Consider the following 13,660-nt stretch of genomic DNA (forward strand, 5'->3'; position numbering starts at 1 on the left):
TTGGAACATTTCATTTTCTAATACTCTCCCTTGCCCCGCGATAAATCGTGCAGGGCAAGGGCTGTTTGTTTATAATATTTGCACTGCTAGAAGGAGGCTAGGGTTAAAGCCCGCCCATTAGCGCTGGTGACTTCGTCACTCAGTGCAGGGCAAAGGAAAGCATCGGCGCAAGAAATGCACCGATGCTCATGTCATAGGGCCTGCCTGGGTGAAAACTGGGATATGACCGGGGTTAGAGCTGAACCTGGACAACCCCTTTAAGGCCCTGTTGGGGGAGAGCCAGGAGCTTCCCACACACATTAGAATGTTGGCCGAATCCACTGTTCTTGGTAGGTTTGGCTGACAATATGGTAAAGTATATGAGGCCTTAAAGGGATTTTGTCAGTTGGGTTTAGCCTATAGAGCTGAGGACATGCGCTGCTAGATTGCCAATAGCACGTCCACAATATACATTCCACATAGCTCTGGAGTGCTTTTATTCAGTAAAAAAAAAAAAATGATTTTATATAACCGCCCCACATCCTCTGAATCTCCTCCTTGCTCCCCTGACGTCACACAGAGCACCGTAATCTCGCGCATGTGCCAGTATACCACATGTTTGTTAATCAATGAGACGAGATTGGAGATGTTGGTTACAGCTGCCCTGCCCTATAAAAAACACACACCAGTTCTGGGTTTGCTTTTCACAAGAAGCATTGCCTGATGTGAATGATGCCTCACACAAAATAGCTCTCAGAAGACCTACGATTAAGAATTGTCGACTTGCATAAAGCTGTATGGGGTTATAAAAGTATCTCCAAAAGCCTTGCTGTTCATCAGTCCACGGTAAGACAAATTGTCTATAAATGGAGAAAGTTCAGCACTGCTGCTACTCTCCCTAGGAGTGGCCGTCCTGTAAAGATGACTGCAAGAGCACAGCGCAGACTGCTCAATGAGGTGAAGAAGAATCCTAGAGTGTCAGCTAAAGACTTATAAAAGTCTCTGGCATATGCTGACATCCCTGTTAGCAAATCTACGATGGGTAAAACACTAAACAAGAATGGATTTCATGAGAGGATACCACAGAGGAAGCCACTGCTGTAAAAAAAAAATAAAAAAAAAACATTGCTACACGTTTACAGTTTGCACAAGAGCACCTGGATGTTCCACAGCAGTACTGGCAAAATATTCTGTAGACAGATGAAACCAAAGTTGAGTTGTTTGGAAGAAACACACAACACTATGGGCCAGATTTATCGTTAGCTTTTTTTTTTTTTTTTTTATGTAAATGAATCTCTAGACAGATTTACTATTGGGACTATTTAAAAAGTCGCAAAAAAATGCGCAATTTCACTCCAGTGAGGACCAAGCTTATCTTATGAAACTTTTTAATAGAACATGCGACTTTTTCGTAAAAACGTGCGACTTTTTCGCAAACATGTGCAACTTTTGTTGAGCTACTTGTTGACAGATAAACTGCTACCGTCAAACCACATTTATTACAGTTTTAAAGGCTTATCATAAATCTGACTTGGCTAAAACTGACTTTAGCCATATGTGAAAGTGGAGTGAGCTGTCAGAGTCATGATAAATCTGGCCCTATGTATGGAGAAAAAGAGGCACAGCACACCAACATCAAAACCTTATCCCAACTGTGAAGTATGGTGCTGGGGGCATAGTGGTTTGGGGCTGCTTTGCTGCTTTAGGGCCTGGACGGATTGCTATCATCGAAGGAAAAATGAATTCCCAAGTTTATCAAGACATTTTGCAGGAGAACTTAAGGCCATCTGTCCACCAGCTGAAGCTCAACAGAAGATGGGTGTTGCAACAGGACAACAACCCAAAGCATAGAAGTAAATCAACAAGAGAATGGGCTTAGGGCTTATGCACACAACAGTATTTTGCGTTAAGTATACTGGACGTTTTTTGAGTTCAGTATGCAGAACATATACTGAACCATTCATTTCAATGGTTCAGCAAAAAATAGTGTCTCCGTGTGCATTTCGTTTCAGTATTTCCGTGCCGTGAAAAGATAGAACATGTCCTATTCTTGTCCGCAAATCACGGTGCTTGGCTCCATTCAAGTCAATGGGTCCGCAAAAAAAAAAAAAAAAAAAAAAAACTGAACACATACGGAAATGCATCCGTAGGTCTTCCGTATCCGTTCCGTTTTTGCTGAACAATCTATTGAAAATGTTATGCCCAGCCCAATTTTTTCTATGTAATTACTGTATATGGCATACGGAAAATTAGAACGGAAAAACGGAAAGGAAACTGAAACACAACAGAAACAAAAAACGGACCGCAAAACACTGAAAAAGCAATACTTTCGTGTGCATGAGCCCTTAAACAGAAGAAAATACGCCTTCTGGAGTAGCCCAGTCCGAGTCCTGACCTCAACCCGATTGAGATTCTGTTGCATGACCTCAAGAAAGCGATTCACACCAGACATCCCAAAAATATTGCTGAACTGGAAGAGTTTTGTAAAGAGGAATGGTCAAGAATTACTCCTGACCGTTGTGCACGTCTAATCTGCAACTACAGGAAACGTTTGGTTGAAGTTATTGCTGCCAAAGGAGGTTCAACCAGTTATTACATCCAAGGGTTCACATACTTTTTCCACCTGCACTGTAAATATTTACATGGTGTGTTCAATAAAAACATGGTAACATTTAATTCTGTGTGTGTTATTAGTTTAAGCAGACTGTGATTGTCTATTGTTGTGACTTAGATGAAGATCAGATCACATTTTATGACCGATTTGTGCAGAAATCCATATCATTCCAAAGGGTTCACATACTTTTTCTTGCAATTGTATATGTTCAGGTGAGCCATGCACATTTATGTGTATGGGGGGCCGTGAGAGATAGCTACCAGCCACCCTTATTATTTTACTCTCTTATATAGCGCTACTATATTCTGCAGCGCTGTACTGACATTATCATCACTTGCTGTCGCCAATGGGGCTCACAAGCTAAGTTCCCTAACAGTATGTCTTTGGAGTGTGGGAGGAAACCTGAATACTAAGCTGCAACACCAGACACAGCCCATAAACATGAGGGATACTGTTCCCTTTATACCAGTGATGCTCAAACTGCGGCCCTCCAGCTGTTGCAAAACTACAACTCCCAGCATGCCCTAATAGCAGTCGGCTGTGCAGGCATGCTGGGAATTGTAGTTTTGCAGCAGCTGGAGGGCCGCAGGTTGGACATCCCTGCTTTAGACAGATCCTACATCATACCCATTTCAGTACATAATATATAAAAGGGGTTGTCCAGGCTAAACATATTGATGACCTCTCCTCGGGTGTTGTCAGCAGCCATCGGTGCTGGAAACTAAATAGTGGATGGAGCCAGAAGCAGAAGGCTCCAACCAATGTATAGTGTCCGCACTGGCACACTGCAAGTGAATAGGAGCTGGGTGCCAGTGCTCGTATGTGGATGGGATATTAATGACCTGTCATCAATATCTAAAGCCAGACAACTCCTCTAAAGCTAACACTTCTCACAAATACTGTCCACTTGCTCTGAATGTACACTGTTTTGTGCTCCCTCTACTCACTGCTCTAATATGCTTTCTACATCGGAGCGGTTTGTGGCTGTTTTCTCAAAGATACTTTTTTTTGCCTGGAAAGTTAAATGGTAATTATTTCTCCAATGCAAGAGACGGTTGGCAAAAGCAAAGTCATGCGACAGCTTAGGTCCACCAGGGTAGTGAGGATTTAAATTATGCATCCTGTGACCTAATGAAAGGATTTATACATTGCCATTCTATTGCTAACAAGCCCTCTAATCTCAAGCATTCTATAGGGGTTTCATCCATGTAAAATTATTTTATGACTGGCGCTCTCTTTACGTTGCCTCGGTTTACCAATTATGTGCATGTCTCAATTCCCACAGATAATATTAGCCTGATGTGTTCAGCTGCATAATTCATCAGTGTCCACAAGCATCTTACATCATAGGGTTTTTTCGCTGTACAAAGCAGATATTTACAGATTGGATATCTTTATAACGATTAGCTCACAGCCTGGCACCACGAGAAGTAAACACATGGATAAGTAAGCAGACAGGCGGCGAGATAGATGAGAAGCAGGTACATTGACAGAGTATGTGCAGTGGTAAAGAGAGGGGATAATTTGTATAATGGCTGATAAGTGAGGAGGAGCAGAGCAATAATTCACCAGGGGTGACGCTTCTAATAACGTAGAAGAACCCCACCTTATGCCTTTGAGCGATGAGGTGTCAGTTGAAATCTAATATTTGCCCTGCCATTACACTTATTAGACACGAGACAATAAAGCATACTAGAAGCCGTTGACATAACACAGTCGATGTGTACTGCTAAATATTTTCATGGATTCAGAACAAAGTAAGTTGTACGTCGGAATTCTAATTGTGAAAAGTCATATCTCATGATGGGCTGTTACTTTTGAAAGGGTGGATGGCAGGAGACCTCTGTATATACAACCCATTGATTTACCGAAAGTCTACATCAGGGATGCGCAACCTGCGGCCCTCCAGCTGTTGCAAAATTACAACTCCCAGCATGCCCCAATAGCTGTAGGCTGTCCAGGAAACACTGGGAGTTGTAGTTTTGCAACAGCTGGAGGGACACAGGTTGGACATCCCTAGTCTATATGGACCAATGTTATAAAATGCTGGGCTTCTTGCTAGTCCCCTATGGGAAACAATTCATGGCTATCTACCATGCCATATTTTAGATGCCATACAAGTCAATCTTGGATCCTGGTGAAGACTCCTCTAGTTATCGAATGCTAATTAATGAAAAGTTAGGTTGGTTTCATACGACAATGATACAGCTGCCATGTCTATATCATGGTTGCAACATTCGGCCCTCCCACTGATCCAAACTTGCACCAGAATAGACCTCTATAATGATTTAACTTTGGTTCACTAGAAACAGTAGGAGTTCAAGTTTAGCGTGCAGCTAAATTACCTTAAATTGGCCATATACATTCAACAGCTGTCACCTGAGTGATACATCTGAAAACTCTCTCTCAATTTCTCCATACACATACAGTACAGACTAAAAGTTTGGACATACCTTCTCATTCAAAGCGTTTTCTTTATTTTCATGACTATGAAAATTGTAGATTCACACTGAAGGCATCAAAACTATGAATTAACACATGTGGAATTATATACATAACAAAAAAGTGTGAAACAGAAAATATGTCATATTCTAGATTCTTCAAAGTAGCCACCTTTTGCTGTGATTACTGCTTTGCACACTCTTGGCATTCTCTTGATGAACTTCAAGAGGTAGTCACCTGAAATGGTCATCCAACAGTCTTGAAGGAGTTCCCAGAGATGCTTAGCACTTGTTGGCCCTTTTGCCTTCACTCTGCGGTCCAGCTCACCCCAAACCATCTTGATTGAGTTCAGGTCCGGTGACTGTGGAGGCCAGGTCATCTGGCATAGCACCCCATCACTCTCCTTCATGGTCAAATAGCCCTTACACAGCCTGGAGGTGTGTTAGGGGTCATTGTCCTGTTGAAAAATAAATGATGGTCCAACTAAATGCAAACCGGATGGAATAGCATGCCGCTGCAAGATGCTGTGGTAGCCATGCTGGTTCAGTATGCCTTCAATTTTGAATAAATCCCCAGCAGTGTCACCAGCAAAGCACCACCACACCATCACACCTTCTCCTCCATGCTTCACGGTGGGAACCAGGCATGTAGAGTCCATCCGTTCACCTTTTCTGTGTCGCACAAAGATACGGTGGTTGGAACAAAAGATCTCAAATTTGGACTTATCAGACCAAAGCACAGATTTCCACTGGTCTAATGTCCATTCCTTGTGTTCTTTAGCCCAAACAAGTCTCTTCTGCTTGTTGCCTGTCCTTAGCAGTGGTTTCCTAGCAGATATTTTACCATGAAGGCCTGATTCACACAGTCTTCTCTTAACAGTTCTAGAGATGTGTCTGCTGCTAGAACTCTGTGTGGCATTGACCTGGTCTCTAATCTGAGCTGTTGTTAACCTGCGATTTCTGAGGCTGGTGACTCGGATGAACTTATCCTCCGCAGCAGAGGTGACTCTTGGTCTTCCTTTCCTGGGGTGGTCCGCATGTGAGCCAGCTTCTTTGTAGCGCTTGATGGTTTTTGTGACTGCACTTGGGGACACTTTCAAAGTTTTCCCAATTTTTCGGACTGACTGACCTTCATTTCTTAAAGTAATGATGGCCATTCGTTTTTCTTTACTTAGCTGCTTTTTTCTTGCCATAATACAAATTCTAACAGTCTATTCAGTAGGACTATCAGCTGTGTATCCACCTGACTTCTCCACAACGCAACTGATGGTCCCAACCCCATTTAAAAGGCAAGAAATACCACTTATTAAACCTGACAGGGCACACCTGTGAAGTAAAAACCATTTCAGGTAGTCACTGTTGGAAGACCATTTCAGGTGACTATCTCTTGAAGCTCATCAAGAGAATGCCAAGAGTGTGCAAAGCAGTAATCAAAGCAAAAGGTGGCTATTTTGAAGAAACTAGAATATGACATATTTTCAGTTGTTTCACACTTTTTTGTTATGTATATAATTCCACATGTGTTAATTCATAGTTTTGATGCCTTCCTTGTGAATCTACAATTTTCATAGTCATGAAAATAAAGAAAACTCTTTGAATGAGAAGGCGTGTCCAAACTTTTGGTCTGTACTGTATGTCTGCCAGCATCTCCTCTCTCCTGGCAAGCATGGCTACCAGAATACCTGTGCTGCCCTGCCATGACCTATTGTCTGATTACCATATTGCGCAAACTATGCCTGTCCTGACTCCGCTTCGCCCCCTGGCCATGTAGCCTCTACCCTTGGTGCCACACCACAATGCCTCTAAACCGGCCTATGTCAGCAGTCTCAGAATGAAGACTACTCCTGGAGGTAGCGGCCTGGTGTTCCCTGCAACAAGTCCAGATTACTGTGCAGGGGTGAAAAGATTAATAACCGGAAACCACCTTAACAGTGCCCTCAGCCCCAAGTCTACACCGGCTGCATTACACATATACTTGTTCAGTTCGGCAGAGCATGTGTGTTGTCAATGAAAAGTGAGATTTGGGAGAACAAAAGGACCAAAAAATCTAAAAAAATCAGCCCAAATGATCCTTCTCTCCCTGGACCATCTGTCATGAGCTGCCACACACATTAGATTGTTGGCCAAACCTGCAATTGGCCAACAATATGCTAATGTGTATGGGGAATTTTAGTCTGAACAGCACATACAAAGTTTTCAAGACTTACCATGCAAGAATAACATCTTCCAAAAGGTTCAGGTCATGTGTCCTAAGTCTTTATGTACTTGTCTATTCAAATTACTAATCCAACCAAGTTGCCACTTTCACATGGTCTACTATTTAGTTCATTATCTGAAAGTGGACCCTATAGAAATAGAGTATAATGGAAAGATTTGTGCCTCTTAAGTGTTTTGGACCCACTCCCGGTTTTAGCTTATAAATACTGATGAATGTGAAAGAAACCTTACTCTAGTTGTCACAATTCTGGGGAAAGTGCTGTGCCATGTGTCATCACAAAAGCAGGCACCACACTGTCATTTTATTTTTTCAGCGCTAAATCGCTATGGAGGGCAAGCTCACAGCCTACACCTGCTCATATCTAGAACCCTCTGCCCAAGCAAGAGAAAATAAAATCTTCCGAGCATTAAAAGGGACAACTCCCAGGGATGAAAGTCATTCAGAAGAACGTGAAAAGACACATGAATGCTTTGTTCCAAGGAATTTAAGAACCTTGAAGATTTTGCCTTCATTTTTCTGCAGTGATAGGAATAAGTTACCTTTCAGATGTCGTGGAAGAAAGCGCTGCTAATCTCACTCAGCGCACAAGTAAACATACCTCGCTTTCAAGAAATCCACCACTCTTTTGAAGTCTGCTACGCAGTATTCTCTCTTCATGTCCATAAGGACGCTGTCTGAAGCAGACTGCACTGGGATGTGAAGAAACGCATACACCCGGGGATGGTTTAAAATTTTAGCCATTTCCTAAAGATAACAGTGAAGAAAATAAATTGTGTTAACGGTAAGATTGGTTAGGTGACACAGGTTAAAAATTACAATTGTACAGCACGCCATTAAAAAGCAGCCTATATACCAGATTCTAGAAGCTCTCAATGCCAACACCTAGAGGGACAATAGCAGCAGGTATTGCTAAAAGTCAGTTCTGGAACTCAAACAGGGATGAAACGTATATGAAGAAATGGCAAAACAGAATAGTTAATAACATGACAGAAGACACAAGGTGAGAAATTTATTGGGCTTTTATGCCCCAAAAGTGGGAGTAAAAATTTTCAAATTATGGCACATGCCATGTTTCAGCCATACTTTGTGACTTTTTGAGCTTCTAATAAATCTTTGTCGCACTCTGTAGAGTGTGCTGTAAGTAAGGTTCAAACCCCGTTTAGAATCATAAATACAACTACAGCATCAGGATTTTAATCTTGATAGTAGAGATTTTTATTTGACATACAAGTGTGACGTTTCGGTACACAGGCCTTCCTCAGACACTATGCCGCAGTGATGAAGCAGAAAGGAAAGACGCAGTGCAAAAGTAGTATGTTAAGTCACATGTATACAGGAAGAGAGTCTTTTCCTGCATACATGTGACTTCACATACTACTTTTGCACTGCGTCTTTCCTTTCTACTTCCTCAGACACTATGCCTCAGTGATGAAGTCCTGCGTGCCGAAACGTCACACTTGTATGTCAAATAAAAATCTCTACTATCAAGATTAAAATTCTGATGCTTTAGTTGTATTTATTATTTTGGAGCTTCTAATTACTTTTCTAATGTGTCAAAAAGGGCCTGGGCTCAACAGGAGGGTGGAGTTTCCCATGGCTCACTGGATTTACTATAATTTATGCCAGAAACTGGCGCAAATTATAGCTCAAGTCTATGCCAGCCCCTAGGTGGAGTAGGTTTGAGTTTCTGGTGCATAGAGGGCTAGTGATGTGCCTAATTTATTAAGAGGCACCTGCCGTTTAGTATATTAAGCCCAACTCACTGGAGCGCACAAAGGATCAAGACTGGAGTAGGGAATACCAGTCCTGATAAATCTCCTCAACTGAGGGGAATTTTTCATACCTTGCACTCCAGGAATTCTGGATTCAAAGTCACAATATAGGGGTTTTGTGACTTTTTGAGGTTACTTGCACAAAAATGTTGGGACTTTTCATATCAATCACTGCAGACTTGATAAGCGGTGGGAAATGGACGAGGTATAGATATACCAGATATACCAATGTGACTTTTTGAGGAGGGAGGGTGTGACTTTTGGTGGAGAGTTGCCCCCTCCTAAAGAGGAATGTTTGATAATTGATAGAATAAGAATCCATATCTGTTTATGAGCAGACAACTAAGTTGTACATTATGTGGTATGGATTCTGGATGGCCATCTATGTACATGTAATGTTACTTTGTCTTCTTATTGAAAATTGGAAAATAAAGTATAAAAAAAAAAAAAAAAAAAAAAAAAAAAAAAAACTGGAGTTGCATTTCTAGACGAAAGTGTTAGGTGTAGAGATGCCCCAAAGTTAACAAATAACATGCAACATTTGATAAATTCGGTGCAAAGTATGCCAACGTAGACTCAAGGAAAAATTGACTTCCAATAATACCTTCATGATAAATTCCTCTGAGAACTTTCATTTACTAAAGTAAATGAATGTGTCTGTTTTGGTACATACAAGTATTTCCCATAGAACAACACTGCTGGAACATCTTTTCTTTGAATCTGCATTACGCTGTTCCTCTGTTATTCCCATATTTCCAGGAAGATTAGCAGAGAAGTAGCACAATTATTATAAGGTGCTCCAGACTTGCTATTTCATGAATAATACAAGAATTCAACAAAATCATGACCTTTATATACTGAACTTTGAACTCTGAGAATGAAAAACATTATGATGTACAGGATGTAGTTGCCCAGTAAAAGTTGGTTAGGCCACATGCTCATCAGCATCTATTGTTATATAGAAACTAGATGGATACCAGGAGTGTCTTAAAGGGGTATTCCCATCTGGGACATTCATGGCAGATCACTAGACTGCAGTGTCTACCACCCGTGAAGACCTGCTGACCCCACTGTGGCCCTCTGCCTCCTTTGTTAACAAGTTGAGGCCATAGATTCACTTCTTGGCAGGTGTCAACTGGGTTGTCTCTTCCGCTAGCCAGGCCTCTGTATGTGAATGTAGCCTTACAGCATGGATTACATATTCATTTCAGCCAGTCAACATTGTTATCCAGCATGCAACACTGACTGTGAATTATGTGGTAATTTTACCAACCCCACACTGAGTCTCTTTGAGATTGGGTTTGCCCATTGGAAACAATTTAGGTAAACTTCTTACCACCTCCACAAGTGTTCCACATATGGCATGTTTGTAGCCTGGTGCCTCCTATTTAAAGCATATAAAACCTTATAGGTAATATTACCATATTGATAAACTGGTCTTGGAGGGTTGTTTTTATGCAAAAGGACACAAACTAAGTAAGGGCTCATGCACACGAACATCTTGTTTTTTTGCAGACCGTATGCAGAACCATTAATTTATTTCCGCAAAAAAAAAAAAGGAAGTTACTCCGTGTGCATTCTGTTTTTCCGTTCCGCCAAAAATAGAACATTGCCTATTATAGTCCGCATTACAGACAAGGATAGGACTGTTCCATTAGGGGCCAGCTGTTCCGTTCTGCAAAATACGGAATGCACACGGATGTCATCCGTATTTTTTTGCGGACCCCAAAATACATACAGTCGTGTGCATGAGCCCTAAACCAGGAGCTCAACCTTCTGCAAGGCCGAATTACAGGCATGGATTTAAGTTTGGAGGCTGCTGAAATGTTATAACTGAGGGTACGGTCTAGTCTGGCTCTGGCTCATCATGTTCTGTAACCAGCATATTACATCAGAAGCTGAGGTTATGAACGAGACGGGAAATTCCCAGAATAATAGAGTCCAATAATGATCAAGTACAAAGTTAAAGTGAATGTAACATTTCCTGAGGGCAGTATGGACGGATTCTAAATGAAACTTTTCATGCTATAGGAAGTGTGACGTTCAGACTGCAATGTGCTTTGAACTGCTCTGTGTCCTCCGTTAACCTGGTTAACTCTTCAAAGGTATCCTTTTCCAAGAGGAAAGCAGTGCGTCAAAAGAGGAATTGGACATGTTTTTAGGTGTATAATTCATTCTATGATTAAACGTGAATAACTCAACTTATTCTATGAAATCAGCAATAGGAATAAACTGGAATATCTACTGTACATTTAAGACAAGGACAGGCTAAGTACAGCAAAGTAAAAAAAAATAGCAATTGAATAGGAAGGGTTTGGAAAATTACTGGGAATAACATTAGGTAGAGTCTGCTGCAAGACTTTATAAAACACAAATGTAAATATGCGCATGCATATTATTACAAGAGCTCAAATGCAGATTTATACAAGTCACTATGCAAATGAGCACTACTGTGTATGAATGCGGACATAATATTCTCTAATAATATGACAACAATATATTCTACAGCAATAATACATGAAGGGACAAATATAGACAGAAACAAACATCTACTAACAACCTGCCCTGCCGGTTCATATCCTCTCAAGGAGCGAAATGTGGAGTGATATAAAAAAAGTTAGAAAGTGAGCTAGCCACTAGGCCGCATAAATGTAGCTGCCAAAACCAACCCCCTCAAAATGTGTACCAATGAAAGCCTATATAGCGGAGTTTGCTCCAGAATTTCAACTGATGACCTATCCTTAAAGGGGTTTTCTGAGACCTTTATACTGATGACCTATCCTCTGAATAAGTCACCAGTATCTGATCAGTGGGGGTCTGACACTCGGACTCCCACCGATCAGCTGTTTGAGATGGCCCAGCGCTCACAATTTAGTCAATACCAGATCAGTGAGCGTTCGATATTCTCACAGATCAGCTGTTAGTGGCAGCCGTAGTTCCGGAAGTACAGTGTACCCAGGAAAGCCCCTCTAAGATGAATAGCGCTGTGCTTGATGAGCTGTGAGAACTCCACAGGGCAAACTGTGAGCGCTAGCGCCTTCTCTAACAGTCCCAGGTGTCCGACCCCCACCGATCAGATACTGATAAATTTTTTTCAATAGCCTCCACGATGGCACTCACAGGAGGGTGTTCCCGCCCCCAGGACAGGAAACAATGCAGAAGCACATGATTTAAAAGGCCACCTGCCCTTACCTATTCAGTCAATAAGAGAGGACACGGAAGTGATGCAAGAACAAAAATATGTATTAAACATCAACAAATTACATCACTTGAAAAAAGGAAAAAATAAAAAGGGAGGGAAAAACCCAGTGCCCTTGTGGAGGCTAGTGGAAAAAACAATTACCGGTAAGAGAATTTAACCCTTTTCCCCGGCGCCTCCACAACGGCACTCACAGGAGGATTAACAGAGTAATCAGTTCTGGGGGGCGGGGGGGGGGGGGGAGAGAAACAGCAGAAGGAATTCTGCGACCAAAAGACAAGTCCTGGTTCTTGAGAATATCCAACTTTTAATGATTGAAAAAAAGAGTCATAGGGCTTGCCCACATGGCTGTCCTACAGATCTGGCTTAATGAGACTGAAGTAGACTCCACCCAAGAGGATGACACAGCTCTAGTAGAGTGAGCTTTTATTCCAGAGGGGGGATGAAGATCTTTCTTGACATAAGCAAAGGCAATAACATCTCTAAACCATCTTGCTATGGACTTTCTGGCCGCTTGTCCCTCGTTAGGACCCTGATAATGGAGGAAGAGATCAGCTGACCTTTTGAAGTTACTAGTGGTGTCCAGGTAGGATAACACGCTGCTTCTAACGTCCATGTTGTGGAATTTCCTATCTCTTTCCGTAGCTGGAGACGGACAGAAGAAATGTAACAAAACTTCCTGTTCACAATGAAACCTGGAAACAACCTTGGGAAGGAAGGAAGGGCAATGCCTGAGGATTATGCGGTCGCCCAAGACCATAAAATATGGAGGTTTGTAAGAGAAAGCCTGGATTTCTCCAATCCTCCTAGCAGTCATTATTGCTACAAGAAAAACTGTTTTGTAGGTGAGAAGTTTTAAGGAAATCCATTCAACAGGTTCAAACGGAGGTTCCATCAGGACTGAGAGGACCAAGTTTAGGTCCCAAGGTGGAATGATGGAACGGAAGGTGGGCAAACTTATTGTAGCCCCCTTTAAAAAAACGCTTGATGAGTGGGGAGTCTGACAGTTTTTCATCCAGAAAGGAACTTAAAGCTGAAACCTGCACTTTGAGCGTTGCAGGTCGGATACCTTTATCCAATTCTGACTGCAAGAAGCTTAGAATCTGAGGAATGTCAGGAGGAAGGCGATTATTTAAAAAGGACAGAAAAGCGTTACAGGTTCTTAAATTCTAGATGTTATAGGCTTTCGACTCAACATCATTGTCGAAATTAAAGCATCAGTCAACCCTTTTTGTCTCAAGGAGAGGTGTTCAGCCACCAGGCCGTCAGGTTGAGTTGGTTTAACATGGGATGAAATACCAGACCCTGGTGGAGGAGCTCCAGGGTTGATGGAAAGGCCCAGAATATTCCTGCAGACAGCTTGAGCAGAAGGGGGAACCAATACTTTCTTGGCCAAAATAGAGCAATGAATATTACTGGAGTTCCTTCCTCCTCCAC

The 13,660-nt window shown here is 41.9% G+C and overlaps 1 protein-coding gene across 3 annotated transcripts in view; it reads right to left on the minus strand.

Annotated features, from left to right (window-relative positions):
• Positions 1-13,660, minus strand: part of CDKAL1 (CDK5 regulatory subunit associated protein 1 like 1) — a 908,375-nt gene that overhangs the window by 336,502 nt on the left and 558,213 nt on the right. For all 3 annotated transcript variants that reach the window (XM_044293876.1, XM_044293878.1, XM_044293877.1), the window contains one exon: positions 7,851-7,996. In XM_044293876.1, coding sequence (XP_044149811.1) covers positions 7,851-7,996 — 146 coding nt within the window. The remainder of the gene's footprint in view (positions 1-7,850; positions 7,997-13,660) is intronic.

The sequence above is a fragment of the Bufo gargarizans genome, chromosome 5 (assembly GCF_014858855.1).
Source record: "Bufo gargarizans isolate SCDJY-AF-19 chromosome 5, ASM1485885v1, whole genome shotgun sequence".
Lineage (NCBI taxonomy): Eukaryota > Metazoa > Chordata > Amphibia > Anura > Bufonidae > Bufo > Bufo gargarizans.